General features: G+C 37.6%; 2 protein-coding genes across 2 annotated transcripts in view; both read left to right on the top strand.

Moving 5' to 3' along the window:
* The window catches only part of LOC125873819 (uncharacterized), a 17,521-nt gene extending 15,124 nt beyond the window's left edge, over window positions 1-2,397 (top strand). Inside the window, exons 2-5 of the mRNA XM_049554667.1 lie at window positions 1,194-1,337; window positions 1,468-1,560; window positions 1,941-2,257; window positions 2,368-2,397. Coding sequence (XP_049410624.1) covers window positions 1,194-1,337; window positions 1,468-1,560; window positions 1,941-2,257; window positions 2,368-2,386 — 573 coding nt within the window. The 3' untranslated portion in view covers window positions 2,387-2,397. The remainder of the gene's footprint in view (window positions 1-1,193; window positions 1,338-1,467; window positions 1,561-1,940; window positions 2,258-2,367) is intronic.
* LOC125874890 (uncharacterized) overlaps window positions 1-26,701 on the top strand; it is a 942,258-nt gene that overhangs the window by 3,462 nt on the left and 912,095 nt on the right. The window lies entirely within an intron of this gene.

Genomic DNA, 26,701 nt, shown 5'->3' with positions numbered 1-26,701 from the left:
TAGTACATCAGCTCAACTAATTGCTACGAAAACAACAACTAGGGGCATACAGATTGCTACTAAAACAAACAACTAGTACATCAGCTCAACTAATTTCTAGTAAAACAACAACCAGGGGTATACATTCATCTCTTCAAGCTTCCTTCCTAAACTATTTCTCAAGGATCCTCTAAAGAAGATAGAAACTTGTGGATCAGTATTTTCAACATGAATGTAAGCTTATGCTGCCAGGGACATTTTGTAAACTACTACAACAAACTTTTGCCTTTAGCTTGTTCCTACTCCAATTTTTCAGCCCATTTAAATTCTTTTCTAGGTACTCCTTGTTAGTGTAAAAGTTTACTATATATGGCTCTAGAGTACTCACATAATGAACTATAATTATTATTATCTTTTGATAAAGTAGGAGATTGTATAAATGATATCAAGAAGATGCTTGTAAATCAGTAGTTTCTAAAGAATATGGAAATTTGTGGATCGGTATTTTCAACCTCGATCACAAATTTATTCATCTTAATCACAATATTTTAAGCTTATGCAGCCAAGGACATTCTGTAAACTACAGCAGCTGAGCTTTTGCCTTTAGCTTATGCCTACTGGAGCTGTTCATCCCATTTAAATGCTTTTTAGGTACTCCTTGTAAGTGTAAAAGCTTACTCCATATGACTCTAGAATACTGACATATGAACTATAATTATTATTATTTTTTGATAAAGTAAGAGATCATATAAATGATATCAAGAAGATGCTTCTGTATCAATAGTTTCTAAAGAAGATAGAAACTTGTGGATCAATACTTTCAGCCTGGATCACAATTTTATACATCTCAATCAAAATATTGTAAGCTTATGCGGCCAACGACATTCTGTAAACTAAAGCAGTAGAGCTTTTGCCTTTAGCTTGTGCCTACTCCAACTCTTCTGCCCATTTAAATGATTTTCTGGGTTCTCCTTGTTAGTGTAAAAGCTTACTCCATATGGCTCTAGAGTACTCACATATTAACTATAATTATTATTACTTTTTGATAAACTAAGAGATTGTATAAATGATATCAAGAAGAAGCAGCTTAGATAGTTAAAAAAATAGTGAGATTGAAGTTAATTACGATGCTAGGAGATGTGATGATTTTTATTTTAATATAACAGGGATTTTGATCATTTTTTTGTGACTTCAAAACTTATTTGATTTTTTAGGAGAGGTTTGAGATTAATTTGGATGAGCATTACGTGAAAGATAGTTGCCAGGATATTCTGAAAAATAGAAGCAGGCAGTGGCGTTACAAGTTAAAACAACTATTCGAAAGTGCACACTCCGAGGAAGAAGCTCGTAAAATTGAAGTGCCAGAGTTAACCCCCGAAAAATTGGAATAGGCTTTCTGACATGTGGATCAATCCACATAATAAGGTAATTTAGATTCATTTTATTCTCTTTGTTATTAAAGTTACAATATTTCTATTTTTTTTGTAGAAACGATGCGACATAAACAAGGTCAATAGAACTAAGCTTAAATCTAATCATTTCATGGGGTCAAAAGCGTTTGTAGCGGCTCGTGCTGAAATGGTAAGTTATACCCTTTTTATTCTTTTAACTAATAAAAATTTAGTACTGTTTCAGTTATTTTCTTATTATATAGGGTGGGACTAAACCTGAAGGAGTAGAGCCTGATTGAATCGAGTTTTACAAGAATGCTCATTACACGAGTGAAAAAGGATGGTCTTCTCTACACGCTGATACTCTTTATGTAAGAAAATTAATATTTATACTTCATATACACATTGCATTTGTCTGATTAATATTCTTCTGAAGTTCTTCCTTTTCCTTTAAACAGTATTCATATTTTTATGTAGAACAACATGATTGATTTGAAATATATATATACTTTGGGAGACTTTTCCATGACTATTGATGAAATTGTGGATACTGTTCTTGGTACAAAGTAGGGATATGTAAAAGGCCTTGGTTATGGTCCAAAACTTAATACTACAAGAGCTACACAAAGGAGAACGGTAGAGTTAGAAGACTCTCTCAAAAAGGCGAAACAAGAAGCTGCTAGTGTCCAACATGACTTACAGAAACGATTAAATGCAGCTGAAACTGAGGTAGAAAACCAACAGTCGCAGATACTAGACCAGCAATCTCAGATTCAAGACCAACAGTCACAAATAAAAGCATTAAATTCTCAGTTGGACACTGTAGTAGCACGCCAAGAAGACATGTTTAGGAAGATACAACTCTTTGCTCACTCATCGCCATCAAGGTTAGAAGTGATGCAAACTTATATGAGATTTTCTATTTGATTTTTTTTAATAAATATATAAATATGTAACATTTAGTATCTAACTTTGCATATAATTTTTTATGATGCAGCGCTCCATCAGAAGGCTGACTTAAGGTATATTTCTATTTTTATTTTGCTAATTCAAACTTTATGTTTAATAAGTTGTAGTCTATACAAATTCATTATATCATGATGTACAAGTTAATACCTTACCTAAAACAGATCAATATTAATCATGCCCAATACTTTAAATTTCAGTTGCTTCTAATGTTACTGGAAAAAGTGTAGAAAATGATATAGTACATTATAGAGGGAAGCGTTGCTAGTAGCTAGAGATTAAGAGGAGATTTCCTTCTTATTACAAAATTTTGTAGCTTTTAAGACCATGTGAGTAGGATATGAACATTATAGAGTGACAATTGCTATCCCTATCAGTGTCTTACTCCTTGCTGCTAGTGTATCTGTTCATTGAGTGATGGTTTGGTATGCGTTTTCTTAATTTTTTATAGCAAAATTTTGTAATATGAGGCAACTAGTTTGATAGGTGTTCAAGAAAATGAAGATTGACATAAAGTGGGGGTGTCTTAGTATGTATATGTTGTAGTAGCTGTAAACAACTCATATTAGGACAACCAATTCCTTGAAACTAAATACTACAAGTGTCACGATAGTCCCTTATTTTCAACCCACCTTGCAGCTTTGGTCTAACCATATTAGATCATTTAACTAGGAAAAACTTGTGTGCTTTACTGTTACCCTCCAAAGGAAGGTCCTGGAAATTGTTGTTAGAGTTCTAAGTAGTAAAAAAAAGGCATAATACATATATTGGACCCTAAACTTGGCTTCAAATTTTAACTTTGACCTCCAACTTTCATAGTGCACAAACAAGCACTTTAACTATTCAACCTTTTAATAAATAAACACGCGATTTTTGGAGCAAAGAGCGTGAAATGCACACGCTTCCACGTGTATTAGTGAGCCACTCAATGGTTGCCAACTAATTAAACACTTTACACGTGCATTTTTTAACTAAAAAAAATATAATTAATTAAGGGTAGAGTTGTCATTTCAGCATTTTTTTACTGTTTTGTGCCTCAAAAATTACTTCTTACTCGCGCAAAACGCGTGCACATCACGCGTTTTGCCAGGTAAGACACGCGTGTTTATTTATTAAAAGGTTGGATAGTTAAAGTGTCTATTTGTGCACTTTGAGAGTTGGAGGTCAAAGTTAAAATTTGAAGCCAAGTTTAAGGTCCAATATATGTATTATGCCTAAAAAAAATCATGTTTAGACTTGGTTGTTACTTTTGAGATCTCTTATTATCCATGATTGTATTCATTAATCTCTTAATTAGAATGTTGTTATTGCTTAAGTTTATATTACTCCTGAGAGTTTTCTTGGAGGTATGCTACTTTGTAAAGGTAAAGTTAATTAGTACATTACTAGATGATGTGGTAGTCAACAACTTGAGGAGAGTAGGAGATCAAAAGAAATATAATGTCTATCTTTTTTTTTGGTAACTATCTAAACATTACCATTACTAAAACTAAAACATACACCTAAAGAGCCCTTTGGCAGAACAACTGCATCTCAAGCCTCCAACAAGACACAAAACTAGTTACACTTTCAGCCTTTGCAGAAAAACACTACATCTGCAAGCTCTCTTTGATGAACTATGTGTGTCTATTCTATGTAAAATCTTCCTCTTAATTTGTGTGTGTATCTCAGTTGTTTGTATATGTACTCCTTTGAAAAAAATTCAGTTATGGGCTCTCCGAGTATGGTAGATCATTGCCCCCCAACTCGCAGCTATCACTTGTTTCTGAAACTGCTTCCGTTTCTTCCTTTTAATTTTCAGCATTACTTCCTTCACCTCACCCATTTGTATAGGCAAGTATGTCCATTGTTCAAAACCCCTGTTGACCTCAGTGATCCATGGGCATTCACTGAACAAGTGTTTGACTGTCTCCAGCTTTTGAGCATCCCATAAACAGCAATTAACTTCCTCCACTGAGATGTTCATTTTCATCAGCCTTTCCTTAGTGAGCAGTCTGTCTTCGATAGCTAACCATAGAATAAATCTATGTTTAGGTTGAGCCACTGCAATCCAAATGCATTCAGTAATATGTGAACTGTTGTGGTGCCCTCTAATATCAATATAGCTCCTTGTGATTGAGTATTCACCTCCCTTAGTCAACCTGTACCTATCTTGCATATACCAACATCGCATTTTTTCTTTCATGGTGTGAATCTTCCTCCAGTACTAGCTGCTATCTACAGAAGCTTTCTGGTTATGCATGATAGAATGTGATTCTTTTTACTGTTGAATTACAAGTAGTTATAAGCAGATTTACTTAGTAACTTAGCCGAGCAAGAGATTAACTAATGAGTTTAGTAGCTTAAATACTTCATATAGTTTCTAAAGAGGTTGGGTCTTAGTCTTAGACTAAAATAGGAAATTTTATTGAAGCAAATGCTTTGCAGGAACATAGATAGGGCTGAGTAACTTAGTACAAAGAAGTGTAAAAAAATTTGATTGCTTATATCATAATAGAACTACTATGCTTGGTAAGTAGGATAAACCATGAGGGCAAAGCCTCACTTGTACTAATTATTAACTAAAACAAAATGAAGTTCATTTGGATAAACTAATGAATCAAAAGTAAACATCAACCCCCACCCCACGAGCATATATCCTATTATTATTATTACTTATTATAGTTTACAATCAATCATATTGGATGAACAGAATCTATCCCCGAAGGAAATTTCTCATATGCCACTCGTCCTACCCTCCGAAGGATCCGATATGGCCCAATGAATCTTGGACTAATCTTTCCTTTTTTGCCAAATCTCATAACCCCCTTCATAGGCGACACTTTTAAGAATATTTAGTCATCTACGCAAAACTCTAAGTCCCTTCGTTGCACATGTGAGTATTACTTCTGTCGGCTTTGAGGGGTTAGCAGCCTCTCCCGTATGAGCTTGACCTACTCCACTGTCTACTGTACTAAGTCGGGTCCAATCAACCTTGACTCACCTACCTCGAACCATCCAATGGGGGATGTACATTTTTGCCCATGCAAAGCCTCATAAGGTGCCATCCCGATGCTGGAATGACAACTATTATTGTATGAAAACTGTATAAGAGGTCAGTGGTCATTCCAACTCCACTTGAAGTCTAGCATACATGCCCGTAGCATATCCTCGAGTGTCAAAATTATGCGCTCCGCTTGGCCATCTGTCTGAGGGTGAAATGTTGTACTAAGATTAACCTGTGTCCCCAGTCCTTTCTGGAAGGACTTCCAGAAGTTGGCGGTGAATTGTGCTCCTCTATTAGAGATAATAGATACTGGAACACCGTGTAGCCTAACAATCTCCTTAATATAGAGCCCTGCATAGTCTTCGGCCATAAAATTAGCCCTGACTGGTAAGAAGTGGGCTGATTTTGTTAGTCTATCAACAATTACCCAAATAGAGTCAAACTTACGACGCGATCGAGGTAACCCTGTAATAAAATCCATATTAATTGCATCCCACTTCCAGAAAGGAATAGCTATCTCCTGAACTAGCCCAGCGGGCCTTTGGTGCTCAGCCTTCACCTGTTGGTAGTTAGGACACTGTGCCACAAACTAAGCAACGTCTTTCTTCATCCCGTGCCACCAATAGATCTCCTTAATATCACGGTACATCTTCGTTGAACAAAGATTAATAGAATAACGGGAATGATGTGCCTTTTCCATAATCTGATGCGGAAGCACTGCAACATTCGAAACACACAATCAACCACTATATCAAAGGACTCCATCTCCTGCTATATCAAATGATAAAGTTTGTTGATTCTGAGCCTTGGCTCTGAGCTGCTCTAAGCTAGGATCCTCTTGTTGCCGTGATTTTACTTCTACAACTAGAGATGATACGTCTGTGTCCTGAATTGTTACCCCACTATCTTCGGCCTCTAATAATCTGACTCCCAATCTAGCTAACTGATGAAGCTCTCGCGCTAGCCCACACTTCTCAACACCTAAATATGATAAACAACCTAGAGACCTTCGACTGAGGGCATTAGCTACCACATTCGCCTTTCCCGAATAATATAAAATGTCCATGTCGTAACCTTTCAGTAACTCAAGCCATCGACGTTGTCGCAAATTTAACTCCTTTTGTCTAAGGATATATTGAAGGCTTTTATGATCTGTGAAGATGTCAACATCAACGCCATACTAATAGTTTCTCCAGATCTTTAGCGCATGCACAACTGCAGCCAACTCTAAATCGTGGGTTGGATAGTCCTTCTCATGTTTTATCAACTACCTTGAAGCATATGTGATAACCTTACCATGTTCCCTTAGAACACATCCCAACCCAACACCAGAAGCATCACAATATACCATATAGCCTTCTGAACCATTTGGCAATGCAAGAACTGGTTCTGATGTCAACCTATACTTCAGCACCTAGAAACTATGCTCGCAAGCCTCAATCCACTGGAACTTACCTACTTTTTGAGTCAGCTTCGTTAATAGGGCTGAAATTGAAGAAAACCCCTCTATAGACCTTCTGTAGTACCTAGCTAACCCTAAGAAACTACGAACCTCAGTCGGAGTCATGGGTCTAGGACAAGTCATTACGGCCTCAATCTTTTGTATATCAACTGCAATGCCTGCATTTTACAATATGGCCTAAGAAAGCTACAAAGTATAACCAAAACTCACACTTAGAAAACTTTTTATAAAGTTCTCGATCTCGAAGAACCTGCAGTACTACTCGCAGATGATTTCATCCTCATCTTTTAAACGTGAATACACCAAAATATCATCAAATAAATACAATCACAAACAAATATAGATACGGCCTGAATATACTATTCATCAGGTCCGTGAACACAGCTGGGGAATTAGTTAATCCAAAAGACATTAACAAGAACTCAAAGTGTCCATATCTAGTTATAAAAGCTATCTTTGGAATGTCTTTATCCCGAACTCGTATCTGGTGGTACTGTGATCCTAAGTCAATCTTTGAGAAACACTTAGCACCTTGTAACTGATCAAACAAGTCATCTATCCTCGGAAGGGGATACTTAATCTTTATAGTTGCCTTATTCAACAGTCGGTAATTGATACACATTCTTTGTGAGCCATCTTTCTTCCTTATGAACAATACTGGTGCACCCCATGGTGAAGCACTAGGCCTAATAAAGCCTTTATCCAGCAAGTCTTTCAGTTGATCCTTCAACTCCTTTAGCTCAACATGAGCCATTCTATAACGAGGGATAGATATGGGTTGGGTACTTGGTAGCAGATCGATAGCAAAATCAATTTCCCGTTCTAGAGGGATACCAGGGAGCTCGTCTAGAAATACATCTACAAGCTCATTAACTACCGGAATAGACTGAAGAATTGGTGGTTTTGCATCTATATCATGAACATGAACAAGATGATAAATACAACCCTTGGTAATCATCCTCCTCGCCTTAAGATAGGAAATAAACTTACCTTTCAGCGTTGCTGTATCGCCTTTCCATTCCCAATTTGCCTCTCCTGGAAAGTGGAATCTAACAATCTTTGTCCGGCACTCAACATTAGCATAACAAGACGTTATCCAGTCCATTCCTATAATAACGTCAAAATCGACCATATCTAATTCTACGAGATATACAGAGGTCTGACGGTCGATAATATCTAATCTGCAACCTCGATAGACTCTTCTAGCAACAATAGACTCACTAACTGGTGTAGATACAATAAAGGGTCGATCTAATGATTCTGCTACTATACATAACTTCCCCGTAATAAATGGAGTAACATAAGACATAGTATATCCAGGATCTATCAAAGAATAAACACTATGGGAACAAACAATCAATGTACCTGTCACAATATCCGGTGATGACTCTGAGTCCTGGTGGCCAGTTAATCAATACGTACGGTTCTTTCCACTACCAGAACGAGATGCTCCCTCTCTGACTCCGCCTCTACCTCTACGTGCTGAAGTCTGGGTTCCACGCCCTATAGACCGTGCTAATGAGAACCTATTGGTGACCTGGTCCTGACCTATACCACCATGACCTAGGGTAGGGCAGTTTTTCCACTCATGCCCCTCCTGTCCACAAGAATAACAACTTGTGGAACCCTTTCTATACCTCCTGAAATACATCCTACCTCAAGTAATGCAACGCAGCGGGGATGTCCTAGCTTGGCTTGAACCCATCTGCTGCTGCGAGCCTGATGCTCGTGAACCTCACCTGGGCTTGACTGTTCCTGATGGTCAAATCTACTACCCTGAACTGCTATGGTAGAGGTCTAGGTGTCTTAATAGAATATCAGATTCTGGGACTACCCTGAAAATGTCCATGTGAACCTGCGGGCCACCCTCTTGTGTCTCTATCTCGACCCTCTCACTCATATACTATAAATGTCGGCGATCCTCTATACCTTGTAGTGCCTGAATTTGCGAGATATCCATATTATCATTTAGTGCAGCGATAGAACAAGCATCAATATAGAGTGAGTCGAGACCTCCCACAAATCTACGCACCCTATCATACATCTTATCAACAAATACTGGTGCATATCTAGACAATGAATCAAATCTCAGCCCGTACTCTCGGACATTCATGCTGCCCTGTCGGAGGTTCAGAAACTGGTCCACCCGGCCATCCCTAATCTCTCGAGGCAAATAGTGATCTATGAAAGCTTCTGTAAAGCTATCCCAAGTGGGTAGGGATGCATCTCTTCCCCTAGATATCTCCCAACTCTCGTACCACGATACTGCAACATCGCATAATCGAAATGTTGCTAACTCAACTGACTCAGTTGTTCATCCATGCATGACTCTAAAGATCCTATGAAGCTGATCAATAAAGTGTTGAGGGTCTTCTCTGCGATCTGTCCCTGTAAACTGTGGAGGATTCAAGGCAAGAAATTCACGAACTCTCAAACTTCTGGCCCTTCAGAAGGTCCGACAACATCTGGCGCAACTGGTTTGCACTGTGCAACTACAAACTGTGCTAACATACGTACTGCACTCTTGAAATCCTAATCACATGGAATAAGAGGAACTAGAGGTGGTATTGCTGGTGGAGCCGGAAGTCCTGTAGCCCTCGGAGGCTCCTGAGGCGGTGAAGAAGCAGTAGCGGGCTGAGAAGATGTCTCGCTTAAGACATTGCTCTATAGAATGAGGTAAGCAAAATAAGGATAGTCATTCTAACATGCCCGGTAGCTTCTAGCTTATTGGATGTGGTGCACAAAACATTTATAAACAAGACTTTACTAGACATGGCTTGCAGACTCCCTAGGATACGACTTTGCTCTAATACCAAGTTTGTCACGCCCCATACTCGAGGGGAAAAACTGGCTCCTAATGCCAAAACTCAAGCCCGACCGGACCCTACTGAACCATTTGGTACTAGGGCATGGAAGCCACACAGAATCAAGAAAACAAACTAGTATATCCCAGCTTAAAACTAAACCCTCGGCCAGCAAAGCCCCTATCAACTTATCTTTCAAACAAACAGCTACTCCCAGTAGATCATATAAATAAATAGCCAACTAGCACGGAAGTCCTGATTGGGCCATCGAGGCCACCATGATATCTATACCAAAACAAAAAACAGGTATATATCAATATAATACATCAAACATCTCACAAGCTTCAGCAAACCAACAACATAGACCAGTATGGACATAACATTGCTATACACACCACATAGTAGACTGCAAGCCTCTAAGAGTAGTAAAGATTAACAGGACAGGGCCCCAGTCGACCCATACAGATATAAACAACAAAAGGTAACAAACCTCGCAACCCTGGCAGCTCCGGAGAAAAGGAGAAAACCAACTGGATAAAAGTCAATCCTGCTGCTGAGGAGGTCTACTCGGTCATCTGTCAGGACCTGCATGCATGAATGCTGCGCCCCTAAGGCAATAGGGCATCAGTACGAAATAATGTACAGAGTGTGAAAGGCAATAGACTATGAGGAGGTATCCTGATATACTAGAATAATCAGATAAATAAATCAAGGATAAGATAAGTGTACTAACCTGCTCCTAAATCCAATCTTATCAAAAATAACAAAACAACAACCTACCAAAGCCCCCATAAGCTCGGCAGGTACAAATAGCACACATGACCACCTAATCAGGTCCCCATAAGCCCGAAAGGTGGCAATCATACTATATACCCCTATCGGTAGTCCCCTAACCCCGTAGGCAGTGACATAGCCCTCTTAGGTATTAATATAACCCTGTAGGCAGCACATAACTCTATTACGCATCCACATAGCTTATAAACAACTCATAGTCCTCTTATGCAACAACATGGCCCTGTAGGAAGCAAATACACATTTTAGGCGTCAATATAGCCCTGTAGGCAACTCATAGACCTTCTAGGCATTATTATAGACCCGTAGGCAACTCATAGGCCTTTTAGGCATCCATATAACCCTGTAGGCAGAACATAGCCCTTCTAAGCATATATCACATTCCTGCAGCTAACCACAATAGCCCCAAGGGCAACAATAACAATCCAATAGCTAAAAGCAAGCAATTTAGTTATAAGCAACTTGTACAAATAGCCTCTAAGTTGTGTCCAACATAGGGATGCTACTAGCTGAATAAAAATCCCAATAAGGGAGGATTATATCAACTCGAGCTGCCAACAATCAACAATAATGGCTACAAGTGTAACAAGAATAACAACCCAATTACTTTACTCCTAAGCTTTAAGGAAACATGCCGTATGTAGGGAATAACCTTAACATACCTTTCTAATGAATGCTTGAAATACCGTAGATCCTTCACGAAAATTGTATCTTATGTACTAAGCTTTGTAAATACTATATATACACAACTGGTACGCACCTATAAATAGTTCATAATTAATCTTAAATCGGCAAATTTTCCATATTGCCCCAACTTGTCGAAACGTCCGTAGAAATTCATAAAAACAACTATAAAAGGGTCCCAAAATGATTACCTTAGTTAACCAAGTGTACACCTTGAAGAAACATTAATAACTACAAAGTAATATCTTTAAAATCCAGCTCCAAACACAGCTAATAGAAGGGAAAAATGATTGCCACGTGTAGGGATTGTGTTTCTAGGCACGAGGGCAATGTTTAATGGTAGAAATCCTCAAAAACTAACCTTCATCGTGCTAGAACTCCGTAGGAACTCTCTCTTAAGTTTTCTCTCTAGTTTGGATCTAAAATGAAATCTTTTCATGGCTTAAAACGTTCAATTAGCCGACATAAAATATTTTTTACCCGACCCAGATTCTGCCTCAGCAGTCCCTAGTAAAACCCTCATAACTCTTTGCTCTGATGTCGGTTTTGATACGGGGTTTTATGCGTTTCAAACTAGACTCGTAGGCCTTTGATTTAATGGATGATAACTCTTCTAATTCTTTATATATTGGGAGAAAACATCCAAGACATTTGACCGATATTTTAGATAAATCTCTAAAAAGGAACTTACAATAACTTTCGCCAAATTTTATGTTGCGACTTACTTAACTTCAATACTTGAGATACAACCCTTGAACACTTAAAATATGACATACCACATCATTTTTAATTTATTACTCACCATCCTTGTTTTTCCACGAAGATACGAGTTAATTTAGACGTTTTGGAAAGTCAGGGTGTTACACTTAGTATTAGATAGGATTATGGGATCTTGTATATGCATTTCACAAGTATAGCTTAGGGTTTCTTATAAAATGGTTTGACTTATATATTTACACTAATGTTCATGATAACCCTTAAAGTAAATAAAATGCATGGTTTCAACTAAATGTCTCTTTTTGCATGTTGTAAGGATTTTTATGCATGGCTTCCATTCTTAGTGCAATTTTGTATTAACCCATATTTTCTACATTTTTCTGTAAGTGTAGGGCCCGGTTGTTGAGGTGTGCTTCTTTCTTGATCAAAAGCTTGGATTGACTATTGTCCACACTTTCGATGAGTCCTGATGGTTCGAGGACATGAGTTGCTCATTTCAAGTTTCTTGTTAAATTTTCTTTGGAGACTATGTTGTAAATGGTTGTGACCCTTATTGATACTTGATTGTATTCAATGGTGAATGAGACAATGTCTAGACTACCATTTGATTTTAAGAAAAGACTCTGATTGTAAAAAGTTTTAATTTCGCATCATTTCTATTTATCTTATGTCTTGATATGAGAAGGGCTTGTATGAGACCCCTTCGGGGTTGAGTACGTCGTGTTACGTATAAGGGGTACCCCTGGGTGATGACAATTACCCCTTTCATTGGTGACACCTTCAAGAACACCCAATCTCCTATAGAAAATTCTAGTCCTCTCCTTCTAACATCCTCATATGATTTATGTCGACTTTGAGGTGTTTCTAACCGCTGCTGTATCACCTTGACTTTTTCCATAGTTGATGAACAAGATTTGGCTCATATAAGAGAGTTTCACCTATTTCAAACCAACCAATTAGGGATCTACACTTTCTCCCATATAAAGCTTCGTAAGGTGCCATTTGGATACTAGAATGGTATCTATTCTTATAAGCGAAGTCAATAAGTGGTAGATGATCATCCTAGAGACCTTTGATGTATGATATACAAGCTCGAATCATATCCTCATGTGTTTGAATTGTACGTTCTGCCTGACCATCGGATTGAGGGATGAAGAGTGTACTTAAATTCACTTGTGTTCCCGAACTCTTTTGAAATGAATTCCAAAAATTTGGAGTGAATTGAACTCCTTTATCAGATATTATAGAGATTGACACTCTATGTTGTCGAACTATCTCTTTAATATACAACCTTGCATATTTTTCAATTGCATAAGTAGTGTTTCCTAGCAAGCACTGAACTGATTTAATGAGTCTGTCAACTATTACCCATATAGAATCAAACTTCTGAAATGATCGAGGGAAACCAGTGAATAAATCCATATTGATCATATCCCACTTCCAAATTGGAAATTCTATACACTTTATAAAGCCTTCGGGCTTTTGGTGATCTACTTTTACTTGTTGACAATTTGGACATTGAGCCACAAATGTGGCAATGTTATTCTTTATGTCATCACCCCAGCAATGCAATTCTTTCAAGTCATGATACATTTTAGTTGACCTCGGATGGACAGACTATCTTGAAAGATGTTCTTCCATCATAATACTCTTTTTTAATTCATCTAGATTAGGCACACACAATATGTTTTGACACAAATGTACTCCCTCTTGTGTAATCATACAATACTTTACGTTCTCCTTAAGCTACAATAGAATAGGATCAGTACAACTTTTCTTTCACTTCCACTACTAATGAGGATTCTGCCGCATTTTGCACAATAATCCCTTCGTCTAGAGATTCAAGAAGGCAAACCTCCAAGCTAGCTAGTTGGTATAGATCATTAGTTTTCTCTTGTCTTCCCATGAACTGCCTATAAGTTCTTCCAATCGTCTTACGACTTAAAGCATCAGCTAGCACATTGGCTTTCCCAGGATGATACAAAATATCAATGTCATAATCTTTAAATAATTCAAGCCACCTTCGCTGGCTCAAATTCAATTACTTTTGCTTAAAGATATATTGCATACTCTTATGTTTAGTGTATATGTCAACATGAACTCCATAGAGGTAGTAGTGCCATATTTTCAAATCAAATACAACTCATGCTAGCTCTTGATCATGGGTTGGATAATTTTTTTCATGTGGCCGCAGCTGCCTTAAGGCATAAGCTATTACTTTACCATGCTGCATCAATACACATCAATATCCCACTCCCAAGACATCACAATACACTGCATACCCTTTTGTGTCTTCTGGAAGTACCAATGCCGGTGTAGAAGTTAATTCATTCTTCTTCTCTTAGAAGCTTCTTTCACGTGCGTCACTCCATTGAAACTTGGTTTCTTTGTGCTTTAACTTTGTTAAGGGTGCAACATTGGTAGAGAATCCTTCAACAAACCTTTAGTAATAACCTGCTAATCAAAGAAAACTACGGATCTCTGTAGGCGTGGTAGGTTTTCACCAGTTTTTCACGGCTCCTATTTTTAAGCATCAACTTTTATTTTTTCAGCAGATACAATATGACCTAAGATTGCCACATATTATAACAAACACTCACATTTAGAGAAATTCACATAAAACTTACGATCACAAAGAATTGGTAAAGCCTACAACAAGTGATTAGCATGGTCCTCTTCTGATCTTGAATACACCAAAAATGTCATTTATGAATACTTTCACGAACACATCTAGAAATGTCTTGAACACCCTATTCATCAAATCCATAAAAGCCGCTTGGGCATTTGTTAGCCCGAATGACATGACTAAAAACTCAAAATGACCATACTGTGTTTGGAAAGTTGTCTTGGGTATATCTTGATATTTGACCCTCATTTGGTGATAACCTGACCCCAAGTCGATATTTGTGAAACACTTAACACCATGTATTGATCAAACAAATAATCAGTTCTAGGGAAGGGATATTTGTTCTTAATTGTCACCTTACTCAACCGCTTGTACTCAACACATATACTTAACGAGCCATCTTTATGTCGTACAAATAAAACTAGTGCTCCCCACGGGGACATACTAGGCCTTATGCATACCTTTTCTAACAAATCTTGTAATTGCTCATTCCACTCCCGTAATTTTTCTAGGCCATTTTATATAGAGGGATAGAGATAGGTTGAGTATCTCGAATCACATCAATAACAAACTCTACTTTTCATTCTAGAGGCAAACCTAGAAGATCTTCAGGAAATACATCAGGAAATTCGTTTACCACTAGAATGGATTGAAAAGTTGGTGGCTCAACAACTATATTTTCACTCTCACTAGATGACATATGTAACATTTAGACAACGTCTACTTAGCCTTAAGATAAGAAATAAACTTATCTCTTAACACCCCAATATTTCCTTTCCATTCGAGGACTGCCTCTTTCGGAAAATTGAAATGCACCATCTTAGTTCAAAAATCTACCAAGGCATAACTAGGAGCTAAAGAATCCATACCCATTGTCACGACCCCGGAGCACCCCCTAGTCGTAACACGGCATACTCGACCTTGAAAGGGTCTAATACAAGCCTCATAGCTCATTCATTGCATAAGATACTTGAAAATAGAAAAAAATTAAAACCTTTCTTTACAATCGAAGACATTTTTCATTAAAAGCAAGCAGAAGACTTTCTAGACTTTAAACACTATGTGTCAAACCATCTAGTACTTTGAATACAACATTGGGACTTAGCCCATACAAAAGCTTTAACATAAACTACAAGACACAAATGAAACATAATGGGTTTTGTCCTCGAAACTATGAGGACTCACCAAGTCTTCATCTTCAAGCACCGTAGAAACCTATCCTTCAGGCATAGAAAACCAACATCTCCAAACCCTACACTTCGTAAGAAAATGAGAAGAATGGGGTTAGCACATTAGAAGTACTAAGTATGATGATCATGCAAACACAAGATTTAAAAAGGACATTTGAATTGAAAGTCATGCTTTTATGCCATTTTTGTAAAACTTCATGAACATTGAATACAAGAGGCATAATAGAAGTCACAATCAACATACAAAGTCACACAATTCACATTTGAACAAGATCACATATAATCCTTTACCTCCACCTTAATTAGCCCTCAAGTTATACCTTGTGCAATGTATGGGTAGCATCCAATACCACCACCCACACAAATGCACCACCTTAAGGTCACCAAAAGTGAACTTACGATTCATCATTTCCACCTTTACACAATAAAGCATTTAAGAGACATAAACATCACATTAATCACATCATCACATTAAGACCAACATCTAAGACAACTCTAAGTCATACTTGTGCAATGTGCAAGTAGCATCCCATACTACTACTCACACTAAGTACTCCTTTGAAGTCACCCTAGACAAGGTACATTCATATACGACAGACATGACAAGGAAGTAACTCATAATACAATCCAAGTATAGCATGCATCTTTGCATTTAAGCATTTAAGCCAACATTCTTCATTAGGTACATTTTAGGACACATTCATGCATTTAGAGGACATTCATACATTTAGTCATTAAGACTTAGAGAACTCCTTATTGCACCTTCAAAGCCTACTCGTGCAATGTATAGATAGCATTCCATACTACTAGCTACACTTTGTAGTACCTATCAAGTAACTAGAGTGCACATCTCACATGATGGGAATAAAGGTTTAACCAACATAGACCATGAGAGCTAAATCATGGAATCTGATGTACTATCCCACATAGTAAGGGTTAGTCTACTTACCTAAGGAAAACCGGTTAACATTAGCTCAGATGGAATCCGCTAGGTAATATCATATGTGGGCACATAGTTATAGGTTAAGAAGATGTTCATTGGAACTCTAACCTAACTTTGGGAGAGTTTCCATCTAACCTTATCCACTCGGTGCTTAGCCTACATTCACATGGATTATTTGATTCACAATATATTAGTGTATTGAAGAGGAATGCCATAGGCCTATCGACCCATGATACATCATTACCAAGAAAGGAATTCTATAAGACTATCGATCCATGGTACATTTAAGGATAACTCTAGGGTCCATATGAAAGGAATGCTATAAGCCTATCGATCCATGGTACATTCAAGGATAACTCTAGGGTCCATATGAAAGGAATGCTATAAGCCTATCGATTCATGGTCCCTCATTACATTATTATACTCATGAAAGGAATGCCACTAGCTTATCGATTCATGGTACATTGGCTCATTCAAAATGGAATTCCACTAGCCTATCGATTTTAAAGTCTTCATTACATTAGATCATTTATGAAAAGAATGCCTAGCCTATGAATTCAAAGCCAATTATGTCAAGACACATTCATCACTCATATAGGAAAGGAATGCCATAGCCTATCGATTCATATTCATCAAGTCAAGACAAATTCATCACTCATATATGAAAGGAATGCCATAGCCTATCAGTTCATAGCCATCAAGTCAAGACACATTCATTATATAAGAAAGGGATGCATAATGCCTACCAATTCTAGATTCAACATTTACATTATAGGAACCCTTCACATTCCATCATTGTCATTCATAAGTGTTAAATTGAGAAATAGCCTTTCAATACTAAAACAAATACATTGAATACAAAATCATCATTTTATCATTGAATCACATGTAAATCCTTCACATTATACAACATCATGACATTACTTCAATTCATCACACTATCCCACCAAGACCATGATATGACGTTCAATTCATCACACTATCCCTTCAAGACCATGATATGACGTTCAATTCATCACACTATCCCTTCAAGACCATGATCACAATGTACATAGTAAGTAAACACCTCCACCTTTCAAGTTGATCAACAATTCAAGCACAATTCTACATTAATATGAAATTAGGTCAAACTTGCCCTTTCAAGGCTATGATCACATTTCCTCAATTCACCAACAATTCACCATAATTAGACATAGGTGATGATACAAATCAATAATCTAAATCAATCTAGGCATAAATACATCAACATTCACTCAAACCCACTTCATAAGGCACAATTTAGAATTTGAGAGAAATTATGGGTTCAAAGAGTATTTTAATCTTACATCATCAATTAAACATCAATATAATCATAGTTTATCAGTTGAAAACGTTTGATGCAAGAACCGATGAGATTGAGTAAAACATAGGGTTTTTCATGAAACTTGAAATCTTTGAAACTTCTTTGAAATTGACTCTAGGGTGAAAGTTAATCCTAGATGAAGGATCACCATAACTTGCGATTCATTCCCTACGAAAATTGAAGAAGAAACACCTTGAAATCCCCAACCCTAGCTTGAACTTGACCTTGATCTCCAATGGAGTTTCTAGAGAGAGGATTTTGATTTGAGAGATGAAATCTAAATGAGTGTTTTAATAATCTTAAAATACCTTAAAACACTTAAAATAACCGTCCATACATTAATTAGAACTTAGGGTGAATTTACCAACTCACCCCTAAGTTGGCCATGTCACTTGACAGCAAACCAGGTCCCATTGACGGACCCTCATCCACGGACCGTACTAGTCATCCGTTAATTGTGGCTGTGGCTTGCACTTGGGGGCCATGACCCACGGAAGCCATCCATGGGCCGTGGATAGACCTACAGGGAGTGGTACCCTTTCGTGGTCCACCATGTTTGGGGCAGCCTTGAGATTTTGAAGGGATCTTGGGGGTTATACTTAGGGCCCTCCTCAAGGACCCCAATGGTGGTCGAAGGGGAAGTCGTAGATTGATTTTTAACCCCTAAACCCTTCAACCATGACTCGAGACAACATTAAACCACTTCAAAACACAAGACAAACACAAACACACACACGTTAGGCTCTAGTTTCACTAGTTCGTTTTTAGGGTCGTTACATTACCCCCCACTTAGGAACATTCATCCTCGAATGACACTCTAAACACATTAAGGGGCAATGACTCAAGACTAACAGCCGACAATCATGCATTCAACATCAATATAAATGCATAAACATTGGAGGAAACATCAACTCCACATCAATAAACTCAAAACATAACAAGAAGGTAGGAACTACATCCACCAACTCATTATGCATCAAAACTCCACATTTCTTATTTCATTGGAGGAACTTCCTTCTCCAAATAACATCAAGCTCATTACAACAACATTAGGCACATTTGAGCGATTTTCTCATAAAAGCACATTATGCGTCTTTTCAATAAAGCACATTTAGGCATGTTCAATAAGTCAACTCATGAAACATTTAAGCAACTCATCATAGATGCATATTAACATGAGGAAAACAATTTGAAAACTCACTTTTCTCATTTAAACAAGAATTCAAATAGAACATGCACACCAATAAGGAGACCATGGAAACTCAATATCACACATGACTCCAAAACATGAAACAAACTAAAAAGGAACTCTTTGTCTTAGGCTTGAATAGACACATAAAGGAAGAGGTAAGGATATTGAAACTCTCAACAAGCTTACTACTCAACCTACTATCCCCCACTTAGGAGTACACCCAACTAAGGTCAAAATGAACATACCATAGGAACGTCAATCAAAACATCCACAACTTACAAGAAACTGCCAACATACCGGTACTTTTAATCTAGGAAGGTGCTCATTAAGCAACTCCTGCTCACAATCAACATTACCACAGAACTGACGGTCTCATATGAGTCTACCACACCGAGTCTAAACTCCTCACACTCACTACACCTCATAAGGTGAGAAGATCAATCAAGCCTAACTCATGAACATCAAAGACACTCAAAGACCTTACCATTTAGGCACATTATCCCCCACTTGGGAGTAAGCCTTTACTAACTCTTTCTAACTTCACTTTTCTCCATTCTAAGGTCAGAGCAAGACATCACTAAACCTTAATACTCATCACACCTAGGTATTTCTAAAACACCACATTTCATCAACTCTTTCAACATACATCAAAACTCAGCATTACCTTCTACCAACAACACACATAGCCACAAAGCAACCCATTCGTACTAAAGTCAACATCACAATCTTTTATCTCACATCTATCAGGTCACATAACCAATGATGGCATCACAATCAACCTTTTCTCTCCCTCACCCTTCTAGCATACTCTTTTCAAGTAATCACACTCTAAAGACCATCACCTAAGGAATAAGGGAAAGGCATTTTAGAATTAAAATCTATGGCACGACTTGAAGAATGAAGAAGTGAAACTTTCTTAACACCCAATAGGCTCCAATTCATAATGTGGCGTGCTTCACATTACGAACAAGACTCTACTAGATGTGGTTTAAGACATCCTAAGACCATTACAAAATCTTGTGCTCTAATACCATGATTGTCACGACCCAAGAGCACCCCCTAGTCGTAACCCGACATACTCGACCCCGAAGAGGTCTAATACAAGACTCATAGCTCATTCATTGCATAAGGTACTTGAAAATAGAGAAGAATTAAAAATTTTCTTTATAATCGAAGACATTTTTCATTAAAATCAAGCGGAAGACTTTCTAGACTTTAAAAACTATGTCTCAGACCATCTAATACTTTGAATACAACATTGGGACTTAGCCCATACAAAAACTTTAACATTAACTACAAGACCAATGGGTTTTGTCCTCGAAACTATGAGGACTCACCAAGTCTTCTTCTTCAAGCACCTTAGAAACCAATCCTTCAAACATAGAACACCAACATCTCCAAACCCTACACTTAGTAAGAAAAGGGCAAGAATGGGATTAGCACATTAGAGGTACTAAGTATGACGACCATGCAAAAACATGCTTTAAAAAGGACATTTGAATTGAAAGCCACGCTTTTATGCCATTTTTGTAAAACTTCGTGAACATTGATAAAAGAGGGATAATAGAAGTCACAACCAACATAAAAAGTCACACAATTCACATTTGAACAAGATCACATATAATCCTTTACCTTCACCTTGAGCCTCCACCTCAAGTTACCCTTAAGCTATACCTTGTGGAACGTATGGGTAGCGTCCCATACCACCACCCACACTAAGGCACCACCTTAAGCTAACCAAAAGTGAACTTACCATTCATCCTTTCCACCTTTACACCATAAAGCATTTAAGAGACAGAAACATTACATGAATCACATCATCACATTAGGACCAACATCTAAGACAACTCTAAGTCATACTTGTGCAATGTGCAAGTAGCATCCCATGCTACTAGTCACACTAAGTACTCCTTTGAAGTTACCCTAGACAAGGCACATTGAAATACAATAGACATGACAATGAAGTAACTCATAATACAATCCAAGTATAGTATGCATCTTTACATTTAAGCAATTAAGCAAAAATTCTTCATTAGGTACATTTAGGACACATTCATGCATTTAGAGGACTTTCATACATTTAGTCATTCAGACTTAGAGAACTCACTATATCCCCTTCAAAGCCTACTCGTGCAATGTATAAATAGCATCCCATACTACTACCTACACTTTGTAGTATCTACTCCCAAAATATACTTAGCTCAAAGGTTTGTAAAAGCAAAACTCTTCCTTTTGTTTGAGATAATTACTGAAAAACTTAGCTTAAAAGCTGTCTTGGAAATCTTAGTTTCATTTCTTGCTAAAATATGAAAACATTTTAACTCCTGGGAGTACTTAGTTCCCCTATGATTTTTGAAGAATGAACTTTACTCTTACTCTCTACTAAAACTAGCTCAATGGCTCTTTTGGAAATCTCAATTTCCTTTCTTATTTAAATGTGAAAAATATTTACTCTTCGGGAATACATAGTCCCGATATACTCTTTTGAATAAATGACTTCAATCGTTACTCTTTACTCAACTTAAAACTTAAGTCTTAAAACAAAGTTGAACATTTGTAAATGAATTTTGGAAGACTCTATGAACTTCTCTTGACTTGACTCTTAACTTCTCTTGACTTGATACTTAACTTTCCTTGAATTGAATTATGCATTCAATGATTGTGATTTGTGATAGGAAGGATCTCGCGATGTTTAGGAATGATTTTAGATAGCTAAACATGAGAAATGATCAAGAAATCACTGCCTGGAAACTAGTCAGCGACGCAGAGATGTATTTTACTTTTTGGTCACGAAATAAATTTTGAGACAGAACGGTCCGTGACAGCATTGCGACACGAGGGAGGATTTTCCAAATCTGAGGAATATGTCCACGACGCAAACCTAGTAACTAGATTTTCCCGACTTGTTCCTTCTTTGTTTTTCAGCCTCAATTCATCTAAACTTGATTCTTTTTCTGAAATTCACTTTAGATTCAAATACCCAACATTGGTACCCAAGAACTTAACTCAAAACAACTCTAAACTCGGCGTAAAGATCTCAGAAACTTCTCAATTTCATCCTAATTCACGAACGACATCAAATTCAAGAATATATGTCAAGAACATCAAACTTTGAAGCTCTTTAGAACTAAACATGTTTGGCGCGTGGGTGAACGAACCCAATGATATGAAAGTCTCACGTACCTGTTTAGGGATCAACCCTTATCGAAATCAACAAGTTAAACCTTCGAGAACAACAAACTTTGCTCCTTCTCCTCTTTTCTCCTCTTGCGTCCTTTCTCCAAAAACCTTAGCGTAAATTTCCAATTTCCTAATCTGAACCAATTCAGTTTAGATTCCAATTAATTACCCAAAAATTAAATTAAGTCATGGGGTATGGAAAAGACCATAATGCCCTTCTAAAACTCGGATTAGACTTTCCTTAATTCAATAGCCCAACTTCAAACGGTCATATCTCACTCATACAAACTCAAAATTGAGTAAACTTGGTGGTGTTGGAAAGATTATTCCAAGATCTTTCCTACAATATCTGGAAGCACACCTAAATCATCTTGACCTTGGAATTATTGTCATTTGAAGTTGACCAAAAGCTCAAACTTAACTTAACGTAACCAATTTTCCAGATTTTTTTTATTCCCAAAAATCACTCTTTCTCATTCTAGCTCTTTCTAGTTCGGGCTGTTACAATATCTCCGCCTTGGAAACATTCATCCTCAAATGAGATTACTCTTAATAGGCTAAGGTGTAACATTTAACACCTTGCTCAAACACCCTACAAGCAAACTGTAAATACAACATGTCATCTTAAAATAAAAGCCAAGAAAAGGATTAGTACCTTAATTTAGAACTTCTCCGGATTCAAAGAGATGTGGGTATCTCTTCTTCATATCCTCGTTTAGCTTCCCAAGTAGTTTCCTCAACAAATTGGTTCCTCAAAAGGAATCTAATTGATGCTACCTCTTTTCTTCACAACTTGCAAACTTAAGGATCTAGAATCTGAACCGGTATCTCTTCATAAGATAAGCTATCCTTGATCCCAGTAAAGATTATTCCAACATCTTTCCTACGATATCTGGAAGCACACCTAAATCATCTTGAGCTTGGAATTATGGTCGTTTGAAGTTGACCAAAAACTCAAACTTAACTTAACGTAACCAATTTTCCAGATTTTTTTATTCCCAAAAATCACTCTTTCTCATTCTAACTCTTTCTAGTTACGGGGTGTTACAATATCTCCACCTTGGGAACATTCGTCCTCAAATGAGATTACTCTAATAGGCTAAGGTGTAACATTTAACACCTAGCTCAAACACCCTACAAGAAAACTGTTAATACAACAATTCATCTTAAAATAAAAGTCAAGAAAAGGATTAGTACCTTAATTTAGAACTTCTCCGGATTCAAAGAGATGTGGGTATCTCTTCTTCATATCCTCGTTTAGCTTCCCAAGTAGTTTCCTCAACAAATTGGTTCCTCAAAAGGACTTTGACTGATGCTACCTCTTTTGTTCTCAACTTGCAAACTTAACGATCTAGAATCTTAACCGGTATCTCTTCATAAGATAAGCTATCCTTGATCCCAATATCTTTAGTTGGTATAATCAATGAAAGATAGCCCATGCATTTCTTCACCATGCAGATGTGAAATACCATGTGAACCGCGGCTAACTCTTGTGGTTGCCCCAACTCATAAGCTACACTACCAACCCTTTTTATATTTTGTAAGGGCCAATATACCGGGGACCAAGCTTCCCCTTCTTACCAACCTCATAACACCATTCATGGGTGAAACCATCAAGTAGATCCAATCATCTACTTCAAACTCTAACTCCCTTCTCCTAACATCAATATAGGATTTCTGACGACTTAGTGCCATTTTCAACCTCTCTTGAATCACTTTCACTTTCACCATTGCTTGATGAACTAAGTCTGGACCTATTAACCCAGCTTCACCAACTTCAAACCATTTAATAGGAGATCTATATCTTCTCCCATAAAGAGCTTCGTAAGGAGTCATCTAGATGCTTGAATGGTAACTATTGTTGTAAGAAACCTTAATGAGAGGTAGGTGATCATCCCAATTACCGTTGAAATCAATCACACAATCTATATTGATACCTCAAAACACCATCTCCCCTTGTTCAAAAGTCATCACTTTTTGGTTATGAACATTTGCCTTCAATTCAAGCAAAATAGGATTCTGGTCTTGCTTCTCTTTTACTTCTTACACGAATGATAATTCAGCCCCGTTCATCACCACTACTCCTCCTTTTGTGAAATCCATTAGTCGAACTCCTAGTCGTGCAAGTCTATGCACCTCTTGTGCTAACTCTTTCTTATCTTCCTCAAAATGGGTGGTACTACCATACATAATCTACTCGAGGCATCAACAACAATATTAGCCTTACATGGGTGATAAAGAATACTCATGTCACAATCTTTGAATATCTCTACCCAACTCATTTGTTTGACATTGACCTCTTTCTGAGTAAACACATACTGAAGACTTTTGTGATCAGTGAATACATCTTCATGAACACCATACAAATAATGATGCCATATTTTCAAAACAAATACTACAGTACCCAACTCTAAGTCATGGGTGGGTAGTTCCTCTCATGAACTTTCAACTGTCTGGAGGCATAAGCTATAATTTTGCCATTCTGCATTAAGACACAACCCAAAACCAACTCTACACGCATCATAATATAAAACAAAGCCTTGCGTGCCTTCTGGTAAGGTTAATACCGGGGCTGTAGTCAACCTCTTTTTTCCAATCCCTGAAAGCTTTTCTCACAAGCTTCGGACCATTGAAACTTCACTATTTTCTGAGTCAACTTGGTCAAAGGAGACGAAATACAGGAGAACCCCTCTATGAACCTTCTATAATATCTAGCCAAAACCAATAAACTTCTAATATCAGTTGGAGATGTGGGTTTAGGCCAATTCTGCACTGCCTCTATTTTCTGATTATCAACTTTAATTCCCTCTCTAGACACAATGTGGCCTAAGAATGCCACATACTCAAACCAAAACTCACATTTAGAGAATTTGGCATACAACTCTCTATCTCTTATAGTCTGGAGGACTATTCTGAGAGGACTATCATGATCTTCCTCATTCCTCAAATAGGTTAGTATGTCATCAATGAAGACGATAACAAACATATCTAAATAAGGTTTTACTACTCTATTCCTAAGGTCCATGCATGTTGCAGGCGCATTGATCAAACCAAGGGACATGACCAAAAACTCATAATGACCATAACGGGTCTTGAATGATGTCTTGGGAATAACACATTTCCTTACTTTCAACTAATGGTAGCCTAATTTAAGGTCTATTTTTGAAAAACAAGAAGCACCCTGAACTTGATCGAATAGATCATCAATTCTCGAAAGCGGATACTTGTTTTTGATTGTAACCTTGTTCAACTGACGGTAATCTAGACACATCCTAAGGGAAACATCTTTCTTTCTCATAAATGGGACTGGAGCGCCCCAACGTGAAATACTTGGTCGAATGAAACATTTCTCTAAAAGATCTTTCAACTACTCTTTTAACTTTTTCAACTTTGCTGGTGCCATTCTATATGGCAGAATAGAGATAAGACGAGTATCTACAATAGTATCTATATCGATGTCTAATTCTCTCTGTGGAGGGACTCTGGGATGATCATCTGGAAAGACTTTTGAAAACTCTTTTACTACTGAAACTACCTGAATAAGAGGTATCTCAACACTAGAGTCATTAAATAGGAGTAAGTGATAGTCACACCCCTTGGAAACTAACTTTTTCCCCTTAAGGTACGAAATAAAACGACTCTTAGCACATGCAGGAGTATTATTATCCCCTTGTGCCTTACTATCTTATGAATGAGCAGGTCTAGCTCTGAAGTTTTGAGAATTCTGACTATTTTACTCACATTTGTTCTTTGGTACAGGTGCACTAGCAGATGATGGAGCAGGTCCTTTCTGCTTATGTTGGGAAGAAAACCGGTTCACATTACTCTTTTGCTACTCGGACGTATTCCCTGATGTCTTAGCCCTCTTATTCTTAAACACTTCTTTATCCCTCAGTTTGTCCTCCTCAACTTGTTACACATGGATCATTAGCCTTCTCATTTTAACATCACTTTACTACTAAAAGACTTCTGAAAAGATATCTCCCATACTTTTTGGTACTCATTACTATCTTATTCTCAAACACTTGACTTTATTTCTCATCTCGTCATCTCCCCCCTAGGTCTAAAGCTAGCACTTGAACATGTGAAGCTTGAAGGATTCATCCTTAAGAACTCATGAACTCTAGAAGTATCAACCACTTCGTGAAGACTCTCTCTCTGTTGCCCAGCTTGGTTTGTCACAACTTGGCTCAACATTTGAATGGCATCACGGAACTCAGTATTGGTGACCTCTCCTTGGGGTTGCACTTGTGGTGCATTAGTTACCCCTTGTTCCCGTGGTTCAACATTCCTTCTAGTTGGACGACCTCTGACAGCTCTTCGTGGAGGCATGATCTGAAAGACATGCGCAAGCACAAATTGGATGAAACTTTATAGAGATTAACTCTATCGCACGAAATGAATGTGACAGAAGTGAGGTAATTTCCTATGTGTTGCAGCCTCCTAT

This window comes from Solanum stenotomum, chromosome 8 (assembly GCF_019186545.1).
Source record: "Solanum stenotomum isolate F172 chromosome 8, ASM1918654v1, whole genome shotgun sequence".
NCBI classification, from domain to species: domain Eukaryota; kingdom Viridiplantae; phylum Streptophyta; class Magnoliopsida; order Solanales; family Solanaceae; genus Solanum; species Solanum stenotomum.
This window is presented reverse-complemented; position numbering and strand designations above follow the sequence as displayed.